Source organism: Sander lucioperca, chromosome 2 (assembly GCF_008315115.2).
Source record: "Sander lucioperca isolate FBNREF2018 chromosome 2, SLUC_FBN_1.2, whole genome shotgun sequence".
Classification (NCBI taxonomy): Eukaryota; Metazoa; Chordata; class Actinopteri; order Perciformes; family Percidae; genus Sander; species Sander lucioperca.
Window position 1 is genome coordinate 47876024 of NC_050174.1, and position 26934 is coordinate 47902957.

The window sequence follows — 26934 nt, forward strand, 5'->3', positions numbered from 1 at the left end:
CGTGGTGCAAATTTCCACGTAGCATCTGGCTTCCGCGTGTATTGGGATGAATCCCATCCCTGCTGAACAGGGAGCCACGTTCCCAAAACAGATTGAAGTTGTCAATAAAACCTATCTTGTGAATGCTGCATGTGAGCTGGAGCCAGGTGTTAAGGGAGAGTAGTCTACTAAAGAGGCCTGATCCGCGACCTAGAGATGGAAATGGGCCCGAAATAAAAACCGACTTCCCAGTGCTTTTTAAAGCCTCAATGAGAGTGGTAAAGTCTCGCCTTGTGCGCTCACACTCCTGAATCCGAGTGGACATGTCGTTATGTCCACAATGGACCACGATGCGTTTGATAGAGGTCGGAAATGAGGGTATCAGGTCCATAACTTTAGCCAGGATGTCTGCAACTTTGGCTCCGGGAAAACAGTGTGTGACAGCATTATGAAACCGTAGGTCTCTAGTGATGGAGTCCCCAATAATTACTGTGGTTAGGGGGAAGAGCGGACGAGGAGTGGGGGGGTGTGGATAGCCGGTGACGGGAGCAAAACAGTCAGTGTCGGTTTCAGATGGGCAGGGAAAAGAAGAGGAAGATTGCTTACCGTTCGGTTGTGGGGATTGTTTTTGAGGAACGTTGTCATTTGGCCGATCCATGCAGTGTAGGCCACCGGACCGTCTGACTACCGCATCCCTCAGAAGCTTTCGCCGCGCGGTAGCAATCGTCTTCCGTGACGACGGCTGGTCAGTCTGCTTTGAAGCGGGGCGAGCCCGTGAGCCGCACTGGCCACCACCGGCTCCGACTCCGACAAAGCATTGAAGCGGTTGGAGAGGCTGAGGGCAGGAGGCGATGGAGCCCTACCCGAGGCTCTCTTTCGGCCGCAAACCACCTCAGTCCAGGGTGGCTTGATAACCGGTGTCGAGCAGGACGATGGGCGTGGGCAGGCAGCTGGGTCCCATGGCGCGGTATCCTGGAAGGCCGCCGAGAGAGATGAGATCCGGAGCGACTGATTATGAGCCACGTCCAAGCAGGCGGTTAACAAAGCATCTTTGGTTTTTAAGTCCTCGGAAAGCCGACGAACATCTTCCCTGAGGTCTGCAATTTCTTTGTTTGTATTATTGAACAACGAGGAAATCCTGAGGGGGAGTGGGGACTCGCCAGGTGTAGGGGTTGCCATGAAGCTAGCGTTAGTTTAGCCAGTAGGCCTAGTCTTGATAAATTAGCGTGAGGCTAATACTTACTTACACGTAAAAATGTATCTTTGGTTTTAAAAACACTTTATTAGTATAATAAAAACTAGGCGATAGAGCCGACTGTTAGGTAGGAGGTTGAAGGCAGCTGCCGGCTGCCTCGTCCCCGCCGACTGCTGTCGCTTGTGGATGACGTGCAAACGAAGCGTTCAATGGTCTCGCCCCACAGACAGTTAAGAACACCACTGCCCTGAGCAGGTCATAAAATTAAGTTTAGAAAGTTAAGAGGGAGCCCAGTTCATCAGTGTCACATTCTCATTAGGGGCTGAGCCCCCCTAAAGGTCTGATCCTAGAATCGCCCCTGCTGCTACTTTATACTTGTACTCCACTACATCTCAGAGGGAAATGTTGCAATGTTTACTGCACTACGTTTATCTGACAGCTTTTGCTTTATTGCTTCACACTGGGCTTGTTTCTGCAACAGCTCATTGAGTATCAGATACAATTAAAACTATTGAGGAAAGATTTTCATTTGACATTGGTCCAGTATTAAACGAGATCGCTGCAGTCGGCAAAGGCAAAACAAGCTATAATGTAAGTTAATAGGACGTCAATTGTGCCGCTTGTATTTACATTCATAAAAGTGCTCGGTTTGCCACTGACAGACTCAGATTAATATTCAAAGTGTCTGACAACATTATGGAAAGGATTTCTAAGGAGGTCGATCTTTTTGTAAAGAGTAAGATCCTTTTTTAAATATAAAAAGTCGGCGAAATTGCGTTCGCTAAACCCACCAGACTCCATGTAAACAAACAGTAATTTTAGCATCGTAAAATGGGCATTCTAGAACATCTCTGAGCTTTGAGACTTGCTCTGGCTGTCTTGAGCCTGTGCGTGTAGGGTGCATGACTATTTCATTCCAATTTCGGGTCTGTCAGTCACAGTGAAAACCGGGGACATTTCTGGGGACATCTCCAGCCGGGGACAGGTCACCGAAACCGGGGACTGTCCCCGGAAACCGGGGACGTCTGGTCACCCTAGGTAATAGGAACTTCCCGACCCGCAGACTCAGAGCCAGAAACATTGCAAGCTTGCAGACTACTCGAGAACTCACGAGCCCTCGACGGCCCACGAGTTCTTGATGACTCACGAGTCCTCGACGACCCGCGAGCTCCCGCTCATTCGGCTATGTTGTCATGAGTGGATCTGTAGCAGAGGAGCCAGTGAACTTCACTCGAGTCAGGGTAAAGCAAATCCACAACCGGGGCTGCCCGGTTCGCCTGTGCCAAAAACCGCCACTGCTCGGTTCAGACGGATGCTAACTGTCAGTTTCCTCTGCAGGGAATTTAGCTGGTCCAAGTCGGCCTGCGACAGCTTACTGATGTACTGGTCTGTGATGGTTCTCTCCGCTTGCTCGGCCACAATCAGCTCTTTAACCCTTTTCTTAGCCTGACTCACAGCCTGCAGTGGTGGGGTAACAGTTGTGGAGTTCGGTTACAAACCAGCATCGCTACTAGAACATTTTCATATTGTTACACTAAACTTCTCTTGTGTTTTCTGCTTGTGTGAGTGAGTGACTGACTGGCCTCAAGAATCAAGAGATCTTTTCAAAGCAAAGAGCTAAAAGTGAATAATTGCATGTTTACCATGTCGTTCTTGGCACACAGCTGAAACACTGGGCTCAAACTCCTCTCTCTCCAGAAACAGGTCATCAGTGAATAGAATAGAATATAATAGAATGCCTTTTATTGTCATTATACCCATGTACAACAAGATTAAAAGCAACTCCTTTTCCAGTGTCAACATGTACGTAAGAGAAATGTAACAACATGGAATCAAATAAGTAGTGCAAAAGAAAGAGGGGTAAGGTGCACAGTTCTCAGACGCTATATACATATACAAAAAATAGAAAGATAAATATGGTTTGTATGTATGGTTTGTAAGACTGTGAAGTCAGTGCATGTGTGAGTTCAAAGTGGTTATGGCTTTTGAAAAGAAACTGTTCTTGAATCTGTTAGTCCTTGTTCTGATGCACCTGTAGCGCCTCCCTGAGGGCAGCAGGTCAAACAGATCAAAGCCAGGGTGGGAGCTGTCCTTGGTGATGTTTTCTGCTCTGCTGACGCAGCGGGAAGTGTAAATGTCCGTCAGGGAGGGGAGAGGGCAGCCAGTGATCTTCTGTGCTGCCTTTACTATGCTCTGAAGCCTCTCCCATACTGTGATACAGTACGTCAGCAGGCTCTCGATGGACGAGCAGTAGAAGGTCAGCAGCAGGTTGGAGTCCAGGTTGTGTAGCCGCTGTTGAGCCTTCTTGATGACCGCTGTGATGTTGTCTGTCCAGGAGATGTCAGCGGAGATAAGGACGCAGAGAAACCGGAAGGTGTGGACCCTCTCCACACACTCGCCGTTGATGTACAGGGGGGCTAGGTCGGTGCTGTTCCTCCTGAAGTCGACAATGATCTCCTTTGTTTTCTTGGTGTTCAGAGCCAGGTTGTTCTCTGAACACCAGGCTGCCAAGTTCAGGACCTCCTCTCTGTTGGCTGCCTCGTCTCCCTTTGAGATGAGTCCGACCATTGTGGTGTCTCCAGCAAACTTGACGATGAGGTTGTTGTTGTGGGTCGGACTGCAGTCGTGGGTGTAGAGACAGTATAGGAGGGGGCTCAGCACACAGCCCTGTGGGGAGCCGGTACTCAGCGTGCGAGTGGAGGAGAGGTGGGGGCCCAGTCTCACCGTCTGGGGCCGATTGGTGAGAAAGTCCTTTATCCAGGCACATGTGAGAGGGGGGAGGCCGAGAGTGACCAGTTTGGTGATGAGAATGTCTGGGATGATTGTACTGAAAGCTGAGCTGTAATCCACAAAGAGCATCCAGACATAGTTCTGCTGCTGCTCAAGGTGTCTCAGCGCAGTGTGGAGAGCTACGGCGATGGCATCCTCTGTGGATCTGTTCGCGCGATATGCAAACTGATAGGGGTCGAGGTCTGGGGGGAGATAGTCTTTGATATGTTTAAGAACCAGTCTCTCGAAGCACTTCATGATTACCGGGGTGAAGTCCACAGGACGATAATCATTTAGGCTGGTGATGGGAGACTTCTTCGGCACTGGGATGATTGTGGCTGATTTTAGGCAGGATGGGATGACTGCCTGGGCCAGGGAGAGGTTGAAGATTCTGGTGAAGATGAGGGCGAGCTGGTGGGCGCACGCCCTGAGCACCTTGCCAGGTAATCCGTCTGGGCCGGCAGCCTTCCTGGGGTTCACTGCCAGGAGCACCCGTCCAACATCGTGTTCCCTCACAGTGAGTGGGGTGGTGCAGTAACTAGATGGGGATGGGGAAGGGCTGGGGTAGTGCAGGAACCAGATGGGGATGGAGGCAGGGCTGGGGCAGATGAGTGGTGCTGTTGTGATGTCTCAGAGCAAGCAAAGAAGCTATTTAGATCCTCTGCCAGCGGCGCACTCAGGTCACCTGTTGTCGCATCACAGCCTCTGTAGTTTGTGATGTCTTGTATGCCCTGCCAGACCTCCCATGTATTATTGCTGGACAGGTGGGACTCTATGCTCCTCTTATGATCTGCCTTGGCTCTCTTAATTCCACTTTTCAGGTTGGCTCCATCAGCCCTGTACAGAGCTCTGTCACCTGACCTGAAGGCAGTGTCGCAGGCTCTGAGGAGTGTGGGGACATGGCTGGTCATCCAGGGTTTCTGGTTTGGGAAAACCTGAACGTTTTTGTCCACAGTCACATTTCCAATACAGAACTTGCTGTAGTCCAGTACTGTTCCTGTGAATGTTTCCAACTCCTGGTGTTCAAATAAGTCTCAGTCCGTCTGGCTGAAGCAGTCCTGTAGTTTGGAGAGTGCATTTTCAGGCCAGGTTGTAACAGTCTTTATGGTGGGCCTGGCACTGGGGGTGTAGGCTGGGGAGAGCAGGAAAAAGAGGTGGTCTGACTGGCCTAAGTGGGGGAGGGGTATGACTATGTACGTGTAAGTGCTTAATGTTGGAGTAAATATGATCCAGAGTGTTCTCCCCTCTAGTAGGACACTTATTAAAGTCTCCTGCTGGGTCTCTACTTCCGACGTCCAATAAAACAAGAAGTGAAAGTGTCTGAAACAACGTAAAACAACATAATAGCAGTATGTGAGACATGTTTGTATGGCAGACATTACAAATTCACAACAAACACAGTGTTTTTACTAGGGTGTGTGATGTATTAAGAGATTTAAAGGATGATGAGATTCTGTTTTGTTCTTATAGTCAACAAGTTCAAGAGTTATTTGAATACACAAAGAAGTACTTGCTCTTGTGTGTGTGTCACAGCCTGATATATCTTCTTCCTCTGTGTTGCACTGAGTGACATGTTCCTTCATTACCATGAACACACACTGTAGTTCATTTTTGACTAAACCCCACATACACTGCCACAAATACTCACTAGAGCACTGAATGTGGATTAATCCGCCGCTGAAAATGGTCACCAACAAAGTCACTACTTCCTCCTGTTTGTTTGATAACAACTACAGCAACTGGCTGATTAGGAAATACTAATGAAACTATACATTTGTATTTTTAAAGATGTACGTCTTCAGTAGGAACCAATGGGCTTATAGCTGAGAGCCACAGACAAGGAGTCAGACAGTATTGAGAGGTGGACTGACATGTTGATGATTTGAGACTGCACAGGAGATTGTGACAACAAAAAAGAAGGTCCAGAATTAACCTTTGAGAAAGAAATAACAGAATAATGCCTCAGAGCAAACTTGATTAAAATACGACGGAGCATTAGGGTCACATCAAGGGAAAAAAAATTAAGGAGGAAGATTTTTATTTATTTTGCATTTCGAGAATTAAGTCGACATGACGAGAATAAAGTTTAAAAATACCATTTTGAGAATAAAGTCGAAATGTCGAGAATTAAGTCAAAATGGCGAGAATAAAGTCGACATGTCTAGAATAAAGTTTAAAAATACCATTTTGAGAATAAAGTCGACATGTCGAGAAAAAAACTTGATATCTCAAGAATCAAGTCGGACTTTTGAGAATAAATCAAACTACTAGCTTTACCTATAGTCTTCTACAAAATGCCTTGTGAAGGCCTATATGAACTTGTGAAATTATACTTCAGAATCGGTTTTAATAACAAGGAAATTCTTTCTCTTTTAGCGCATAAACACAGTATGGTAAGTATTAAGACTTAGAAGAGGTGGCCATATTCCTGCAAACTGAAATAGCTTGTAATGGACAGATGCAAGGGTATCGATGGTTACACCTACGCGTAATACAGAGAGGATATGCTGTATCACAAGACACAATAAGACAATTGATCAAATTGTTTGATTCTGAAGGAGTGGAGCTCAGGCGAGCGTGGCACTCCAAGGATGTAACCCATATCCATGATGTTGCCTAAATGGCAGCTGGCAGGGCGGACAGTCGCTCTAATGTGATTAAGTGATAAAGGAGTTGAATTTATTCTCGTCATTTCAACTTTAATCTCGACATTTGGACATTATTCTCGAAATGGTAGTTCAACTTTATTCTCGTCATGTTGACTTTATTCTCAACGTTTCGACTTTATTTTCAAAATGGTATTTCGACTTTATTCTCGTCATGTTGACTTAATTCTCGACATTTCGACTTTATTCTCGAAATGCAAAATAAATAAAAAATCTTCCTCCTTAATTTTTTTCCCCTTGATATGGCCCTAATGCTCTGTCGTATTAAAACAAACAGGATGAAATGACAAAAATAATCACACATCTAGAGTAGGTGGAGTTTACTAAATACCTTTGAACTTGGTTAAGACGCTCTTCTCCTCCACCTGCTCTCCCTCTCTCCTCTTCATGCTCCCGTGAAACTCCGCCATCATGAACGTCTGGAAGATCAGGATCTTTACGCTGCCAACAAACCTCGGGTGCTTCTTCCTCACAAAGTCCACCACCCCATCCACCATGGCGTCTGCCACCAACGACGGGTCGGCTCCTCCCTGACCTAACGGGCAGACAAGGACCGGTGGTGATGATGATGATGATGATGATAATGATGATGATGATGATGATGATGAGAGGATTGGCATAGTCTGTGAAACTTGATGGTGTACACTACAGACTAACAGTCTAAAGTCCTGCTTCTTTTACTTTTAATACTTTAAGTACATTTTGGTGATAATACTTCTGTACTTTGACAAGACAATATATTACTTTAACTTGTAATGGAGTACTTATAAGTACATCATGGTATTGGTACTTTTACTTCAGTAAAGAGAGTAGAAGAGTACTTCTTCTGCCACTATCATTAGGATTCATCCTCTTGGGATCATGAATGTCCACAGTACAGTACAATAACAGCTGCTTAATTTTAATATTTGATGGTTGATGTGACACAAACTCTGTGTAGACAGAATGTACTATACCTGCACATCACATCAAATGTATCTTCTGTCAGCTTTAATACACGGTGATGAGTGAATATCAATAGTGAAATTAAAGACTGTAAATCCAAACAACATGGCTGCACATGGAACTGAGAAGACTTCTCTTTGAAATACACTCAGTAAAAGTTAAACAAAGCTTCAAACAATAACTGATGTGTATACTGTGTAGTTTCTGCCTTCACAGACCTGTTCCCAGGGCCGGGAAGGAGACAGAGCTGAACTTGTTCTCCTCGCAGAACTTTAGCACTTTGTAAACCACATCCTTAATCTTTGCAGGATCATTCTGGCCGACAACGTGGATAATGTGTGTGCTGGGCAGCTGGCCGGCCGACGTCAGGATGAACGGACCAGGCTGGTAATTCGGAGAATTTACTACAGGGAGGAACCAAACATTACTCATAACACAGCCATCAGGACAGCAAACATTAGTGCACGAAAACTAGTAAACAAGCTAGCAGAGAAGTTGAAATTAATGGGGATGAATTTTACAAATATTTACTAGGCCTATACTTAGACTCAAGTTAAAATAGTTACCTAAAATGTATGGATAAACAAATTAAACAACTAAAAGTAATAGATGAATGGTTAAAATATAAGTGACAAGGATAACAAACTTGGCCAAACCAACCTAAACATTGAGAATTACTTTGCATTTGTCAAATCAATTAAAAATCAATTCAAATAAACACATCTGAAACATCACGTAGCATTTTAACTCATCTGAGAGGTGCATCAGACAAAACAGTTTGAGTTTTGCATTAACCCAAATAATACTGCTCTCTATCAGCAGAAGAGCAGTTGTACTGGGACGTTCCCAGTTATGACTGGGCTGAACTGTGTGAATGTAAAGCAGGGAGATGCTGAAAAAAGAGCAAACAGTGTGTGGATAAATAAAGGTTAAATTCCAGCTCCATACCAATCTGTGAGCACTCCTGCTCAACTGTTAGTCCAGCGCTGTCCAAGATGGCCTTCGACACTCCTGGGGTATTATAGAAGAAGAGTAAGAGTAATAAATGATGCTGCTGTAAGTTATTAAAATTTAAATGCCAAAACATGTTGTGTTTTTTATTGAGGTACATGTGAGAGAGACTCAGAGACAGAGATTCAAAACATCCTTTGTTTTGTTTTGTTTTGTTTTATTTGTGGTCAATATAATGTTATCGCTGTGTGATATTTACAGTTTCTAAAGTAAGACAATGTAACTTCTGCTTAGCATTGCATTAAAGATATATATATATATATATATATATATATATATATATATATATATATATATATATATATATACATACATGACAAAAGTTTCAAGTCTTTGCAAGTCAGTTTTCATTGAACTTAACTGAAACTAATGACAGCCTGGTAAGAAAGGTAATACTTTGAAAAAAAAAAAAAAAGATTGTGTCATTTGGAAAAAGGTGATGTCAGTGATGTAAAGTAAAAATGGGATGGTCCTTTTGGATTAAATGTTCTACAAGGTTTGTTGGGTAAGACCAACAAGATGACGAGGAGAAATAAAGACTCACCTGATTTTAGGGTAAAGCCCTGATTGGAGGAGTTGATGATGACATCACAGGCCTCCTTGGTGATGTCTCCAGATGACACCTCAAGGGTGAGCCGACCCATCTGCATCCGATACACACCGAGGGAGGGGGACGACACCTGACCGAAGGAGGCTGATACACACATACACACACACACACAGCTCATCTTAGCTTTATTATTATTATATATATAATTGTGATCAGAAGATTTAGAGTTAAACACTGAACTGCCAAAACTGGTTTGAGCCAGGTGATCTGGAGGCTCAAAACATTGTTCCGTCTCTAAAATCATCAAATCACTTACATTCACAGGTTGATGTCTAAAATAGGCCTAATCAATAATTTGACCCTACTGATGGTAATATCATGTTCATGCACATGACAGAAACAGTGGTGGTCTTTACTTGAGGTCTGCTTACTGTACCGACCTGAACTTGACTGGTCTGGACAAAATATGAGATGAGCTTCAATCAGGAGGACTCACAGACCTGAGACCAGCTCTGTGTAATATGTGGACAGTGAGAGAAGACAGTCTGGTATCCAGACTATAAATTTAACTTGACCTACCAGGTGTTGCACTCGCCATGATGACACTGTGCTGGAAACACAAGAGACTAATTCATCTGGAAGAAGAACAAATACAATTGAGGTTCTCTATGTCACCAACTGTCCTGCAACATGTCAACATCACAATCATCATCAGACAAGAATAAATCATTAACATACAGTAAGAGTTCTGGGGCCGCATTACAAAAAAAACTGCTTGCCCTATCTTAATTTAAATTCCAAAGATTACTATCTTCCTCTTACAGAATGTGCGCTTCACCCCTCCTTCAGTTTAGTCTCCCTTTCCTTATTATTTGCTTTGAGCTGTTGAACCTGAGGAGGCGGGCCTACTAATATTACAGAATCAAGGGTGTTTTATGGACGGCTTTGTTTGCAGTGTATTTAATTGCAAGATAATTTGGCTCATCCCTGTGGGTTAATGGAGACGGATGATCCCACCTTACATCCTATAAGCTCCTGATGCATTTTAAGACTTAAGCAGTAGATAAGTGTGCTGAATTGTTTTCACACTCTGTAACCAATAGTTGGAGACTTGAGGCATCGAGGGATTGGAGACCTCTGCAGCCTACAGCCAAAGCTACAAGCAAACTGGCTTTAAACTGGACTGGACAGTGAACTCAAAGACAGTCTTTTTTTTTTTAAATGTTTTTCATTGAACTTTCAACCTGCGTTTTAAATCTTTTCCCTTGTATTTTAGTTCATAATAAATGAAGTTGTTTTAATTGTAATGTCTAACTGCATGTTATATTGGGTCAGCACAACAGTACAAACTATTGGATTTTTAGCTGAAGTCACACTCCACATTCGTGATATACATCCTGTCCAAACATGTTTGCAACCTCACAAAGCCCCATTCGTCTCATTACAAGATTTAATTTAGAAATATGAACTTGTACTGAATGCTATAAAGTGAATTGTTCCTTTAAAAGTAGTTCTTAACTCTGAACGGCAGTTATAACTTTAATGAGTTCTGCCTGACACTATTCTTCTTACTGCAGTTTACCTTACATACTGAAATATGAAAGAGTAGCTTTGATAGATGTTGACGAATCCACATTAAACATTTCCATAAAGAACGTCGGACTGTGTGTGTGTGTGTGTGTGTGTGTGTGTGTGTGTGTGTGTGTGTGTGTGTGTGTGTGTGTGTGTAGCTAGGTGTGGATTGAAATTGAGGACTATAAAAAACATGTAGCTAAACTATAGGCTGTTCATGTGAGAAAGAAACAAGAATTTGTTCCTGTAGAAGCCAAATCAAAAAATGATATATTTGACATCATTGTAACTTCAATTAGTAATCAATTCCCTGGTTCATCTTGGTTCTGTTTAAGATCTGAAATTGCGACTTTGATATGTTGACGATCAGAAAAAAAAACCCTACAAGGATCTTTATCAGACTCTCACAGAAGCACTAATGTGTACCGCAGCTTTAACACGGAATGAGAAGCCACCTGAATTTATCGTTTCACATCAAAATAAGGAAAACCATCAGTTTTATTGCGGACTGTTTGGTCTGTATTTCCGCCTCGAACACCGGAACAGATGTTCCGCAGTAATGATCGAAAAGCGACGGCCTGTCTGGGTGTTTCTGTCTGTCACTATTTAACGAGTGAACTGAAATCAATTAGTGAAGTTTCTGTGATAATAACAACCTTTACATCTGATCTGAACAGCCAACACTGACCTGAGGACTAGCATAATGATCATTAATAAAATATGTGTTAAGTTTGAGTTGAGTTCACTCACCTGCGGAAGTTCTTGCTGCAAAAGTGAAAATAAAGAATGTTCAAGAACAGAAAACAAAGAACAAGCAAAGAATTTCTAAGACAGGCTCTGGAACAAGTCAGATGTCACATGATGCAGGCTTCTTTCTATAGGCCTGTTTCAAAAAAATATTATTATATATATTTTTTATTTTTTTAAATATGAAATGCTAACCTATTTTGTGTTGCAAATAATCCGAATACTTACGTTTCTATATCTAAAATATATTTAGTTTTGAAAACTAAAGACATTTTAAATTGTATGAAATAAATTTAGACCTTAAACTTTTTTCAGCTGTTTTATTTCTGTGATGTAAAGTTCAGCTGATATACAGTACACACAGTAGGTTTTCTACATATTTAATAGGCCTATATGAAATATCTGAATTGTGCTGGAAACATACCAAATACTTTCTGTTCTTCCTCATAAGTAAAATATGAAGTCAGACTGAGCAGACTGTCTGACTGACAGAAACTAAACTGAGCTCTGTTCTGTTGCATCAGCTCATCTGTGTGAAGAGTCTGTTTGACACTAAACTATAGAGAAAGACTGTATTCATCTTTTATAATGATTAACAAAGAAAGCAAAGATCAAATACAGAACATGCGATTATAGATTCATCTGAATGATGTTTTACAGTAAGTTGATGTAATAAGTTACTGTACTGTATATAATATCCATTCTTGTCATATGTAACAAAACAAAAAAACATCAAGCCATTCATTTTATGTGATGTATTTTTTCATCATTTTGATTAATCTGATGAGCAGTTTAAATTATATTCATGTTTGTTTAATATCAAAATCAAGCTTATTACCAAGTTCCACATGCATTATATCATCATGGTATTTTATGCATAACAATAAACATAGTAAGAGAAAATGAAAAAGATAAAAAGCAAGTATTTTAAAAGTCCAGAAGAATAGAACATTGACAATAAAATATGAAAAAATGTAAAGAAATAAAATAAAATATGTACAAAATATCTTCTTTAAAAATGAAAGAGTCATTCTAATGATCAATCATAGCCCCCAGCTGTTGAAGTATTTTTTATACTGAGTTGTTATCTGTAAATAAGTAGGCTACACAACAATTTGGAAAAAAGAAAAGAAATTGCAGAATAGGTTATTACTCCCAACTAAACATTGCAGAAGAAGGCAACACATCATTATTCCTGTTGGCTTCTCCAAACCGCGGGCATGCCGACCGCCATCTACTGACTATGGAGAAGTACCTCATAAAACCTCTTCAAAAGATCCAAACTACCGCTTTAATGTCACTGAGTTCTGAAGAGGCTGCAGATGTATAACCATTTTATTTCTATGGGTTTATACATACATGTCATGCTGCCATCAGATGGCTGCAGGGATTCAATGAACTCAAACAGTTTTTCATACAGTATAAAGCTGCTGTGGACAACACATACTGCAATAATTACTCATATTAAGTTATAAGACTGATTTACCAGGGCTTCTCTGCTTTCGAACATTAATGGAGAGTTGGAGAGTGATTAATAAAAACAGTTTATTGTAAGCATTATTTCCATCATTAACTGCACATTTGCTACAAGTTTTTAACCAGGCTTTGAAGTGTCTATAGTCGGTGCCCACTCTCACTCATATGTGCCTGTTTAATGTTCTCCATCTTAGAACATTGTAAACTGTATTATATATTTACAGCCAGTTTGATTGCATATTGACTTGATAAGCTTTATAAGAAGATATTGAGTAAATCCCCCCCCAAAAAAAAATCTAAACAAACGTTCTGATAAATAATCAAGGAAGCAAACCTTTACCTCCATCGTCCAATTATGTTCATATATTGAGGCACCTGGGAGTCTGATATCACACATTATACCATAGTTCACTGACTAAAGGAGAAAATAGGCTGTGTTCACAAACCAAATTATTGGACACATTCAAATGGTGAGCTGATGATGGCGCTATAGATCAAATGTTAGCGGCTCACCAAAGTCAAGCCGTGTCCCCTAAAAATGACATTCCCATACAGCTAAAATGCATTCTCAATTACATGTTGGATTACATTCGTTTTTGACATTCACAAATTCTATTCTAACCAGAAGTCCGGGGTGGATGGATTGGTTATACAAACAGACTGCTGTTAGTGTCCCATGTGAAACCAAAACGTCATCATTTATTAGCAATCTACCCAAAAGTTGTTGACATGTTTCAGTCTGGACAGATGGCAGATGGACAGATCCCTAGAGCCAAGCCACTAGCATGGCTACAAAATAAAATGCCTTATAAGATGGGACACCAATGTGGTTCATCTATTCCTTTCAAAAGTTCCTGTATCAAGTCACTTATTTGGTTTTCATGTGTTTTCTGCAGGTTTTCCTTATCCTTCAGATTTCTCACCACCCTCATGTCTTGATCTTGTTTTTTCAGCAAGTTACGGATTCTTTTAACATTTTCTCTTTTTTTGGTGAAACACCTCACTAAGTTATTGAGTTCTCCTTGATGTTTTTTCTTCATTTGTTCTTCACTCTGAGCTGAAAGGGCCTGTAAGATGTCGTATTGTTCATCTTTGGCTTTCATTTGTTCCTCGCGCTCTTTCAACTCCTTCATGCACTTCTCTCCGAATTTATTGAATTCCTCCGCTTTCTTTCTGGCTTCCTCTTCATATTCCTCCTTCATATGCACCAGCCTATTCTCATAGTTTTCCTGCAGTTCCTTTCGCTCTTTTTCCTCCTGTTCTCGTCTGATTCTATCCTCTTCTTTTCTGTTGTTTTCATATTTTTCTTTTTCCTGCTCAATTATTGCATGTTCTTCCTGTTGCCTCTGCTTATATTCCTGATCTCTTTTCTCCCACCACTCTTTCCGTTCCTTTTCCCAAGCCTCTTGTTTTTCCTTCATCTCTTCTGTTTTCTGCCTCAGCTTTCTGTCAATGGTTTCCTTTGATTTGAATTCTTGTTTTATGTTTTCCTCCATAACTTTAAGTTTTCTTTCCCAGTCCTGTCGCTGTAATCCTTCCTGTATTTTCTTCACCTGGTCTTCTTCATCTCTCCTTCCTTGTTCTTTCTTTCTTTCTTCAAGCTCCTTGTTGATGTATTCCTCACGTTGTTTTTCTCTCAGTTTTCTCTCCTGTTCAATTTCTGCTCTCTGTTCTTCCATTCTTGTTTTCATTGCTTCCATTTCTTCTTCATATTTTCTTCCCAGTACCTCCCTCTCTCTCTGCATCTCTTCTTCTTTCTCCTTCAGGATCTTCTCCACTTCTTTCTGTATAGCTGCCTCAGCCTCTTGCAGCATCTCATTGCTGTAGCAGCTGCCTCCATTTTCCTTCACCATGGTGTCAATCTTGGTTATCAGCTCACTGACTTGTGTCCGGTTTTGTTCCTCATAGTTATTGAACACATGGTATCTTCCTCCACAGTCAGTGATCAGTTTCTCAAAGGAATCACATCCTTTTGAAATGTACTCATCAATGGACACATTGTCATGTTCCAGTGAATCTCCTCCAGTTAAAAGAATGATGGTGAACTTTTTAGCATTCTTGCCAAAGCCTTTCTCGATACGTTGCATTGTCTCCTTTTCCTCTGGTGTAAATCTGCCAATTTGTAACACCACCAGGAAGACATGAGGTCCTGGAGCCAGAAGACTGATGCATTTCACCATCTCCTCATTAACCTCTTCATGGGACAAAGTTGTGTCGAACAGACCAGGAGTGTCGACCACAGCGACAGTACGACCGTTCACTACAGTCTCTGCTTTCTGACAATGTTTGGTCACTGATGTTTGGCTTGTTTCAGCTTTAAACTCCTTTCTTCCTAGAATGGTGTTTCCTGTAGAGCTCTTTCCACAGCCGGTCTTCCCTATCAGCACAATCCTGAGACATTCTGGGCTCTGCTTCTCATCATCACCTGGGAAATAAGATGAACTGGAGTTATTACAACTGAAATGCACAACCGTATTGCCGGTACAACTAAATGACTCTGGTAGTTGACCAGTTGACTGTGGTATCATTTAATCACATGTCGATTTATAACAAAGAGTGGCTTTAATGCTAACTACAGACTGTTATTTTTGGTAGCTAAAGTTAGCTAAATTATCATAGTCCTAACTTTATAGCCTGAAATGGTTGCATCAGATGATGTATTGTAACTAAACCATAATAATAATATCAAATTTCATATATATAGGCTATATAGCCTTTTTCATAACACAGGTACAAAGTGCGGTGACTCAACTTTTCTTGCGTTGGTGTTTCCTCCCCCTTTCTTTCCTCCCCCTTTCTCTTTTTTAGCTGTCTGCCTCACACAGACTCATATTAGATAAGACCATCTTTTTGACATTGATTCTTGTCAACCAGTCAATAGACCCAATGCTCAATGTTGGGCACAGGGCACAGGAAGTGTAATAAGTAACTTTTTACTTATTACATCTTAAAAAAGTAATACTCTTACCCCTATTACCGAATATAGCTGCTGTGATTGGGTTTTGAAACTACATACTTATCCACATTGGTCTGTTGTGTCAAAACAGAGAGCAGAGATGACTACACACACCCTCACACAAATGAGCTATACAGTATGTCTGGTTAGAAAAGAGCAGAGGAGCAGAATCCCTTGTTGACCGGCGCAGAGAAATGTGCTTCTGATGTGAACAGGCCAGCTGCTGCTGTGTGCTGCTTGCCTGAGAATTGATCAATCGCGGTGCTTCAGCGGCTAGTGTAAACCCGTTACTGAGAAAGTCTTACTGCCCAACAATTCCAATGACAATTACATGACCATGACAAAAATACACTGTCAATAGTCTAGTGTGATGGCTACATTGCTTAGACATGGGAAAGCCATTAACATACTCACGTGTGATGTTGCTATTTTTCAGCGTCTGAAGTTCAGCTTGTTGCATGTTGATACGTTTCTCTTGTTGTATGATTTTTTCTATTTGGGCATGTGCAAATGTTTCTGTTGTATAGCCGTATGGTATGTCCACACCATCCAACATCTCTGCAATCTGCTGCTGGTCCTTGATGTTGAGAACAACACATCTTCTTCCATAGTTCTGACGGAGCTCCTGGATGTCCCTGTTTTCCTTTGGAAAATGAACAACAGCTGGAGTTTTAGGATCTGACTCCACAGTGAACAGAATCATGGTGAAGTCATTGACTCGAGAGCTGAAAGTGTTCTGGATGGTCTGTAACTCTCCCTTGTCTTCATCAGTGAGGGGACCCACAGAGAGGACCAGGATGAAGGCATGGACGCCCTCAGGATCACAGAGGGAGATACACCTGAATGATTCCTCCATCACTGCCTCCTGACCTTCTCCATACAAGGCAGGCAGCTCCACCAGGGAAACCCGACGTCCACACACCTCTCCCTGATGTTTAACACACTCTGATGAGTTGGAGACTGAATGAAGCTCTGTCTGACCTAAAATAGCCTTGGCTGCTGAAGTCTTCCCTGCTCCTCTCCTCCCACACAGAACCAGGTTTAAAGCTGGTCTGATGTGTCCAGATGTTGGTCTGATGGTGTCTTCAGTGAAGGTGAGGAAGGTTCCTTTGTTTTCATGCACAATGCTCTCAATCTTCTCCATTAACAATGTGCGGTCAATTGTTAACATGCTGCAGTGTCTGTCGTCACAGCCTTTAAGGAGTTGGTTCACAGTGAAACTTGTTTCATTCCCCTCATGTGTCGTAACGACCACTGAGTGTTGAAAGGCATCTTGACTAAACATACTCAGGATGAACTCCAGTGTTTGTCTGTTCTCCTCAGTGAACTCAGAAGGATTTACTAACAGCAGCAGGACATTTGGTCCAGGGAGGCAAAGACTGATAGTCCTTTTCATCTCTTCTCTGACTGCTTCTGCATGCAGGCTGAAGATGTCTGGAGTTTTCACTACTGTTAGCAAATGTCCATTCCAATCTCCAGAGATGGCCACACCATGTTTAAGTGGGGTATGTTTCTGGAAATCAAAGTCTTGGCTACCAAGGATGAAGTTGCCGAGTGTTGTCTTTGAATCTTCACTATTCCCCAACATCACAATCCTGAGTCCAGATGCTGTAATACGACATAAATATTGATTACTAATACTAATACTGATTACTGAACTAGAAATTAACAAACCAAGCTGACTTCAAAAAACTGCTGTGAAATTTAAAATGAACTTGCACTTTTAAGTTAACCCACCACTGATAAGTTTCAGCTAGAGCCAATTCAAGTTTAAGTTTGTCATTTCAATCTTCGGGACTTTCTGAATCTTGGCTGGGATTGCGTCCACACGGCTCTCACCTCTGATGTCACAAGCAAACATGGACATGGCTGAGCACAAATGAGTGCTAGCCGCGCTAATGGTGCTAACAGCGCTGTGCTACCAACGGCAGCATTGCTGACAAAGCTAACAGTGTTATTGGGGGTTAGCTCACACTCGCCAAGGCGACCTGGCTTCCGAGACAGCAGCGTCCTAACCAACGGTGGCGGGCAGTGGTAGTTCTACGGCAAGGGTAGCCAGTGCCCCAGTAATATTAGGCCTTGACCCCCCCTATGGCCTCCCTAACTGTGGCAAATATTTTCATACAATTGTAACCCCACCTTTATCCCCTAAGAGGGGATATTATTCATGTGCACTGATAAATAAAATGTACTGAATGCATATTCTTGTGTTCAGGGCATGAAATTGGCACCCGCCCACCCGCCAAATGCGGGTAACTTTTGTGATTGGCGGGTGAAACTGTCAATCTACCTGCCACATTGGCGGGTAGCCAATGAGAATTGAGTGATTCAGACTCGTAACTATCGGTAAGCAGGGTACATGGTTGCTTACGGGCCTGGTCCAATCAGGGGCCCGCATCACTGGAAGACATTAATTGACAGCCGGGGCCCCCTATCGCATTTTCATTACTAACACAATCCCAGCATCCCACGTGCAGCCACTGACCAAGCGGGAGTGAGAACGGGTTAAATTAATTTCCTAGTTTCTGATATGAAGACGAGACGTGTATGTGATTCGAACATCTCACATTACAAACAAAACTTACAGCGAAAGACTGTGCAAAACATTTCAGACCGTCCTGCCAACATGTATACATTTTAACATCAGTGTACGCTGTAACGATTTTTCACTCTAAAGTCAGCGCTGCTGTTTCAAATTGTCGGCTCTCTGCAGCGGGCGGGGCTGCTCCGTTTCCCCCGCGACTGACGCGCACACACAAACACACACACAGACACACAAACACACGCACACGGTGGATGCAGGAAAAAACGCAGATGAGACGTACAGGATGACCTAAATTGAGGACAGCTACGTTATTGTAAGTGTAATGATAAGTTAAAGTCCAATAAGTACTTTATTAAACCGTATGAATGTGTGTCCAAGGCCAGGATAGGAAATTAACTAAACAATGTAAAGATCAACAAGCCAATGACAATGACAGATATGTTCATATTTGATTCATCCAATAAATTATTTTGTGTCTTAAATCCACCAGCCTTTTTCATATTTTACCAACATTTGCAGCATCCTGAGCCTTTTTGGTAAAGTTCCTAGAAAATCTCAGCCTAGAGTAATTAATTAATAGTAATAAGTATTATTCTCCCCAAAACAAGTTTCCTTTTTATTTATTTTTTTATTTTTAAGAACTATACAAAAAACATTCATGTGTTATGGTGCGCATTCACCAGTGTTTTGTTGTTGTTGGCTACTCCTGATTTTGTCAGTCATCTCATCTCTTATATGCAGTGGCATAACGAGCCAACACCGGGCCCCTATGCAGGATTATCAAGGCGGGCTACCATCAATAGGACAGGATCATAGAGTCACAGCAATTCCTGTTTTTCACCTTTATGACGCAAAAAAAAAGTGGCTGGTAAAAAGTCCCTGTGGCAGGTGGATTTAAAAATCCACCTGCCACACTGGCTGGTGGTCAAAAAAGTTAACTTCATGCCCTGCTTGTGTTTATTGTTATATGTGTATCATTAGTCTTTTGCTTAATATTTGGTACCTCTAAAATCTCATGTGGCCCCAGCCTGGCCCCTTATTTGAAATAGTCTAGAACAGCCACTGGTGGAGGGACTGCATCGTCGCGGAAGCCAGGTTGTTATCAGTGGTTACCTCACTATGTAGGCGGTTCTCATGAACAATTCGTACATATAGCTGAGAAAAGTAATGCACTTTAATTCAAATGTATTCCACGCATTTATTACAGTCAGACCCACAATGATGTTTGCTGTAAGGCAGCAGCCTCTACTGTCGGTAGTATTTTTGAGCAAAGCACCTACAAGACCGCTTTCAAACACAAAACTTTCAAGCGGGGGGGAGCTGTCCTCTGTCCCGGAAGAAGTTGAGGGGAAAACACAAGATCTATCTAACTACTAACTGTTTATTTCAGCTTGTAATTATTAATTTAGAATGATGATCACATTGACACAATATGATTTCACTGAAACTCTAACAATCATATCAAATAATTGCCCAGCTCTAGTTTTACATATTTTATGTGATGCAATTTGAGGGTTCTTGCTAAGTTTCAGAGCAGTTTAATGTGTCAGCATTATACATTTTATTTCATGTGGTTATTTGCTAAACATTTATCACATTCTTAGTGATTGTGAACCTCGAGATTAAAGAGAAAATGTTTTCTTATGGCATATATATATATATATGTTATAAACTGGATGGTAAAATAGTCTTTACTTACTTTGGTTCATTGTGCTTTCCACTGCTGATGGGTTGTGTGATGTGTTTGGTGTGAACCCTGTGAAAGAAAATAAACACCAGTTGAAACATAAAATTCATCTTTGTGCACAGTGCATGATGAAGATCATTTGTAATAAATTCACTTAGGCCTACAGCTGGTTACAGTTTCCACCAAAGATTTCCGCCCTACGAAAAGATCATCATTATTAAATTGAGTATGTTTTAACTTAATGTTCTAACTTAATCAAGACTCAGTTGTATTTGTCACACATTTAGCACTTACCAGGAGGTTTTACAGCGTTCAAGTCAGCAATGGACGTTTCCTGTTTTTTTAGACGATGATCACCATGCAAAGCAAACTTTGCGTCTTTAAATGAATCACACCTCAAATGTCCTCCATTGTTACTTACAATTTGATCCAAGTACGTTAACAGCTCTGAAAGTTCAAGGCTCTTCTGCCTCATGTATCTGGATCTACATTTGCTGATCATGTCTTTTAAGGGTAGATTTTGTGCATATTTTGACATGAAACCTGAACTCTCCTCTCTGGGTGGTGATATCCGCACCAGTGAATGATCAAATGACCGATCACTGAAGAGTTTCAGGACTCTGCAGAGTCTCAGTTTGTGTTTCTCAGTGAAGTCTTCAGGCTGTAGAACCAGCAGGAACACATGAGGGCCAGGATCAGAGTGTTTCACACAGTTTTCTACATGTTTTCTTAGTCTGTCTTCAGAGATGTTTGGAAGCAACAGATCAGGAGTGTTGATGACAACTATTTGTTTCTCTTCAATTTGTCCACTGACTCTCAGAAAGACTGGTTCTTCCTCAGTGTTGAACACAGTCTCTCCCAGTATCAAGTTCCCCACTGAACTCCTCTCAGACCAGCTGTTCCCGAGCAGAATAACCCTCAGCTCAGACACTGAAAAGAAAACAGGAAATCAGGAAGCATAACTAACATATTTAATAATCCAATAGAATATGATCCAATGGATTTACAAATATAAAGAAATTCACAGTTTCCCAAGTTAGACTCGGAGAGGATCTGTCTGCCATCAAGAACTTAAAAAATCACCACTGATGTTGCAAATCATGAAATAATTTAGGGCCAGCCTCTCAGATAGAAAGAAATCCTATTTCTAGGATAATTTTTAGATGTGGTTTAGAGTCCTTGATTTAGTCTAGTCTTAAAGGCTAGCATAACGTTGTTTAAAGTCTATTTCAATATAATACCCACGTGTCATATGTACATTGAAAGAGTTGTTGGTGTGTGTAATTATTCCACTTAGTTAGACGTAAGAGTGTCTATCTTTGTCCTGGCAGTCACATTTAGATTTATCACTGGTGGTTTTGTCCTGGCAACAAACCTACATGCAATTACCAGGATGCACAGCTCAACAAAAGAACAGCGTGCTGCAAACATAATGATGGAATTTAGTGCTAATAAGACATTCAATATATAGAACGAGGATTGTGGATTTGTCCCCTCATTTCTTACAGTGTAGTCATGTTAGGAAGGGGGTCGCTTTACAGCCAGGATAGACAGGAGAAATAATCACACTGCCAATAACTCTGTCAACTAAGGTTGTAGGTTTGGTTTCAAAAGCATAGGTAGTATAACAAAAAATCGATGCTATGCTCTGCTACTGCCAATCTGCTTGCTGCGCCTTCACTATAAATGGGCCTAAAAGTCAAGATGACTCTTTACAGTTCTTGCTCCTTAAGGGTGGAATGAGCGCACTATTGGCATCATTACAGCAGAAACACTACCCATCTTTCATTGCAGTCTAAAAAAACTCATCTGTTCAGACTGCACCTCTGCCCATAAAAAACAACCTCACTCTATCTGTTATTGTTTCTAAATGTAGCACTTGAGGTGGATCCGCATATTTAATGAAGATGATACTTGCATGATTCTTGCACTTTTTAGGGTTGTATAACACACGGTTGAATGCATTTGTTGTAAGTTGCTTTGGATAAAAGCGTCAGCTAAATAAATGTAATGTAATGTAACGTATGCTAATCCTGTTTAAATTCATTGATTCCTTTATACAAAAGCGATACTTTCTGATAACTACAAACTTCACTGAAATGAGCACGGTGCTTCTTTTGACCGAAAATAATAACAAATAATAATACATTTTATTTGGAAAGCACTTTTCTTGACCAAATGTTCCAGATAATAAAAAAACCATCAGGCAAAAAAGCCCATAACATTGCAGGAACAGACAGTGGCAGACGACAAGATTCCGAAGGTGTTGTTAAAAGCATGCAGCAACCCTTATTGTTCCCATGAATACACCTTTATTTTTATTTATTTATTTACAGTTTATTAATTTGTACACATTGATTTCAAACTCATGCACACAATTTATGAATTTGTGTGCTTTGATTTCTACATTGATATTTTTTACCCTCGGTCAGTTAATGAGTCAAAATAATGGAGAAAACGAGCAAGATTTTAGAGCCTGAATGCACACCAGAAAACAGACCAAAGCAGGTCACAGCATTGATAAGTGGACCAGGAGTCAGTAAATGATAGAATAGATAGAAAGATCAGGGAGGACTCACATCAGAGATCCAGAGACTAACTTTGAACATATACAGGGGTATTGGCAAACATTGAGAAAACATAGACATAGTAGTTCAGTTTGTTTTTTCAAGTGTGTAATATATGAACAAAGACAGTGTGTTATCCAGACTAACAAAGTCTGACTAAACTCACCTGGTGGTGCAGTCGCCATGATGTCACTTCACTGGAAACATTAGAGACCAATTCAACTGGAAACTAACTTTAACCTAAGAACCTAAAAAAGAATAAATAGGTTCACTTACTGAGAAGCTTTTATTAAATAGCATTTATGTTTTTGTTGTTCATGGTTAACACACACATATTTGTACGCTCATGTGTAGGCATATAACTAATTTCCTCATAAAACATGCATATGCACATACTGTATATGAATATGACTGACTATTTCAGCTGAGTGTGCTGTTGCCCTTTTCTGGAAAAAAAGAAGAGAAAGAATGGATGGGTTTAATGGATTGTTATCAAACTATTATGTTATTTTGTTTAAGGTTTTTTTTCACCGGTACCTAAGGTGTGGTTCAAGTAACATCATAGTATTCATGTTTGGCAGTCTGACTTGACTTGTTTTTCTTCAAAGTGATAGTAGATGCTCATTTAAGAATACAGATGACCTTTTTTCAACCTACAGTTTGGTTGGGTAAGATATGATCAGTTCAGGGAAAAGGTGGACCTAATTATATCAAATTAGTTCAGGACAAGGAAGCAAGCAACTAAAAAATAACATGAGAGTAGAAGCACAGGCAGTTAAACAGGTTTCACCCAGTTTCTGTTCTGTCAGACCAACATAACAACATTCCCACCTAATACAATCACTTTACACATCTGAAAGTGGGTGCAAGCTTTGAAGAAACACACGTACCTGTATACTAAACTAATGCATAAACACAAATTCAAGGTAAAACAATGCAACTTAAATCAGCAGAGCTAACTCGATATTCTCTTTACTTAAATCTGAATTACTGGCTTTGATCCAAATGTTGATGACCACAGACAGAACAGATAAGACACAGTGTCGCACAGATATGAGAAGTTAGTCAGACTAAATAAGAATCTTCCAAAAGACAGAAAATCATCAGTTTTCTTTCAAACGGTATGATAGCAGCATTTCTCCACTTCAAACAGCGGCACCTAACACGCAGTGTTTTGTTTGTTAATTATCTTTATCTGCTGATGTTCTCAGTGAATTTACATCAATAATTCCCTTGCACCATTAGTTCATATTGCTGTGCACTTTCTTTAAATTAAATGCAGTACTTTGTAATGCTTTATGAACAAAGATAAAAATAAAACAACACTGAAGAACAAACATTTCATAAATACAGACATCTGTGATCAAGACCATCTAATCCAAGACTCAGCAAAGTCAAGACTAAGTCCAAATCCATCAGAGTCCAGACGAAACAAACAGAAAATAATGGTGTGTCACATTGCACACCGAATTGAAATTACAATCACAGAAACGACTATAAACACACACTCTCTCTGTACTGCTGCATGTCTCTAAATGTATCTATGGTTTAGAACCAGATACATCTTTGATAGTATTTTCATTTTAGCATGTGAATCCTTTCAGATCATCAGGCTGCTAACTGTCCCCAGAGTGTAAACTAGCAACACAGAGAGGATGTTAGACCACCTTTAAATCCGGTGGCCTGTGACTAAACCTCCATCATAAACCACCTGGTCCTCCTATATTTATGTTTTGGTTCTTTATTTCTTTGAAAAAATGTTCTATTGTTTCTCATATAATGCATTAGACTATATAAAGAACTTTGAATTTCATTTGAAACAGATAGACTTTACTTTGCCCCCTCTCTCTCTCTCTCTCTCTCTCTCTCTCTCTCTCTCTCTCTCTCTCTCTCTCTCTTACCTGGTGCAGTTCCCTCCATGTCTCCTCTGTCCTCTCATCTAGTCATGATTTGTCTGATAAGACCAGCCTCCTCAGCAGCATTGGACACATTTCTATGACTAATCCTCCCCTCCTTGTGTCATTTTGGCTTTTGAACAATAATTTCATTTCCCTGAAAGTTCCTCATAGAATCCTCCAAGGTAAAACCGCGAGAGCACGGGGCGGACAATCAATTAATCAATCAGTCAATCAATCAATCAGTTATTACCTCGACTCCACCGGAACGGACCCGCGGACTTCAGCGGACGTGGCACAGACGAAGACACGTCCTTCCTCAGCTGTCAATCAACACAACGAAACTATTTGATTTGATCAGGTGTCATACCTGAACAACCGTGCATTAGGCTACTCCTCACGTTACACGGCGCCTTGAATGTGAGAATCAGGTTTCCGACATTTGACATCAATGGTGAATGTCCGATTACTGATGTCAGACCCGCACGGTTATGTGGGCTATAGGCCTACTGTACCTTAATCAATGCACGTTTGGATTTTGATATGAATTGGTATTAATTAGTTAATGGCAATTAAGAGTTTACTCACCTGCTGAATTTTGTGCTGCGTCATCAGTTCACGTTTTTAAAAAAGCTGTCAAATGTGGCTGAACATGAATAACTCGATCATAATAGTAGCCTGCAATCATATTTATTTATGTGTGTATTTATTTATTGACAATTTTATGCGCAAACATTTAAAAATAGCTATATATAGGCCTATATTCAATATTTACTGTAATATCTATGAATGAGTGTGATATAGGGAAATAGTACTCTAATAGCCTATTTGAAATGTATTTGAGTTCAGGAGGATTAACACAGGACCAAAACATGTTGCTCACGCTGAGAATGTCTATCTTTGAAGAAAATTTGGATCGTGCAATTGGTTATTTCGATAAATGATTGTAAACATTTACAAAGAACATGTTCACGGCATTTACTATATAACTGGGACGTTTTGAGAGTGATTGGTGGGGATTTGCTATGTAATGTGTAATGTGTAGCCTATAAGGCTATGTTGTATTGCCTGCTTAAAATATATACGGTGATATTTATAAATTGTATGCTACAACAAAATGCTCGACATCAGTTAAAATGTTTCAAACTTCAAACTTGTTATCACTGATATAATTCATACTTATAATAACATATCCCTATACTTTACTGTAGTAAAATGTAGGCTACAGAGTGGCTGGTATACACATCATCATTACGAATATTACATTAAACATGAAACACCTTTAAGCCTTTCAGTTTTCACATTTCAAAATGATTACCAGAAAAATGTAATAAATGACTGTACAACCAGTAAATGATTAAGAGTGTTAAATACAAAGTCAGAGCTCCACCTGCTGGACAAAACAATGTCAACACACAAGAGGTGAAGTGGCTCCAGCGGCAGATCTAGAAAATTTGACATGGGGGGTGGCAAAAGGACTTGGCAGGGTGGCATTGGAAGACGGTACCTGAAAACCTCATATGTAAATGGCTTATGTAGCAAATAGAGGAAAAACTGTAAAACTGCATAACATAATTCTATCATTTGTTTGACCTTTTGGTTGATCATAATTACTGATATAGTAAAACAAATAGAATGTGTCTTATTTTATCAGTAATTATGATCAAACAAAAGGTCAAACAAAAGAAACTATCTATTTATATACTGTATGTACATATTTACATATCTAACCCTATAACATCATACAACAAAATAGAAATGTCACTGAGTGAGCTTCATATTTCACTTCCTTTACAACAACTTTTAACATGTACAAGATAAACACGAGCAGGGGCTAAACGGCTTTTCAAATCCAACATAAAAAAGTATTGGACGTTTGAATAAAAGTTAAAAAAAAATGTTATTGTGGTAAATGCACATCTTATATAATAGGTAGTTGCTGAGTGCACATGGTTATTGGAGTTAGAGAAAATGGCGTCCCAACTGGCGCATACTTGTGTGTACTGCTCTTGTGCAAAGACATCCATCTTTTTCCTTTCCATATTTCGTAAAGTGCCATATTTAATACATAAATATTCTTTGCCATATTTTAGGAATCATCAGAAATCATTACATTCATACTGTATAGCTATTCAAACCTAAACAAACTGGTATTCCATAGCAACAATAGAATCAAAGATAGAATGGAATAGAATCAATAACTATTTGGATTGAAAACATAGGAAAACATGTTGTTGTTGTTGTCATAACGACACTATGAATACTGGGACCCAACTTTAGTTCTGACACAAATTTACTCAGACAGCAGTTTGTATCAGAGAGTCATTTGACTGACAATCCAAAGGTGCACATTGCAACAAGAGAAAAAAACACT

General features: G+C 40.5%; 2 protein-coding genes across 2 annotated transcripts; both read right to left on the minus strand.

The window, feature by feature from the left end:
- Window positions 1–5101: 5101 nt before the first annotated feature.
- Window positions 5102–11528, minus strand: LOC116056615 (protein mono-ADP-ribosyltransferase PARP14-like). The gene is made up of 7 exons (XM_031308828.2): window positions 11438–11528; window positions 9695–9750; window positions 9110–9259; window positions 8503–8565; window positions 7773–7958; window positions 6941–7144; window positions 5102–5263 (listed from the first exon to the last, which is right to left on the minus strand). Exons 2-7 carry the CDS (start codon window positions 9711–9713, stop codon window positions 5226–5228), a joined length of 660 nt encoding a protein of 219 aa, XP_031164688.2. The 5' UTR covers window positions 9714–9750; window positions 11438–11528; the 3' UTR covers window positions 5102–5225.
- Window positions 11529–12221: 693 nt separating this feature from the next.
- LOC116056611 lies at window positions 12222–24796 on the minus strand. The gene is made up of 8 exons (XM_031308822.2): window positions 24567–24796; window positions 23062–23111; window positions 22832–22913; window positions 20393–21028; window positions 20263–20295; window positions 20111–20167; window positions 16281–17474; window positions 12222–15335 (listed from the first exon to the last, which is right to left on the minus strand). The coding sequence occupies exons 3-8, from the start codon at window positions 22848–22850 to the stop codon at window positions 13717–13719; spliced, it is 3558 nt and encodes a 1185-aa protein (XP_031164682.1). The 5' UTR covers window positions 22851–22913; window positions 23062–23111; window positions 24567–24796; the 3' UTR covers window positions 12222–13716.
- Window positions 24797–26934: the final 2138 nt, after the last annotated feature.

Coding starts and splice junctions, on each gene's coding strand:
- LOC116056611 (XM_031308822.2), bottom strand. Junction 20,296..20,392: donor GAACGCTGTAAAACCTCCTG/GTAAGTGCTAAA, acceptor ATCTTTTCGTAG/GGCGGAAATCTTTGGTGGAA. Junction 15,336..16,280: donor GAAAAATAGCAACATCACAC/GTGAGTATGTTA, acceptor CTTATTTCCCAG/GTGATGATGAGAAGCAGAGC.
- LOC116056615 (XM_031308828.2), bottom strand. Junction 7,145..7,772: donor CTTCCCGGCCCTGGGAACAG/GTCTGTGAAGGC, acceptor TCTGCCCGTTAG/GTCAGGGAGGAGCCGACCCG. Junction 5,264..6,940: donor CGTCTTAACCAAGTTCAAAG/GTATTTAGTAAA, acceptor ACGTTGTTTCAG/ACACTTTCACTTCTTGTTTT.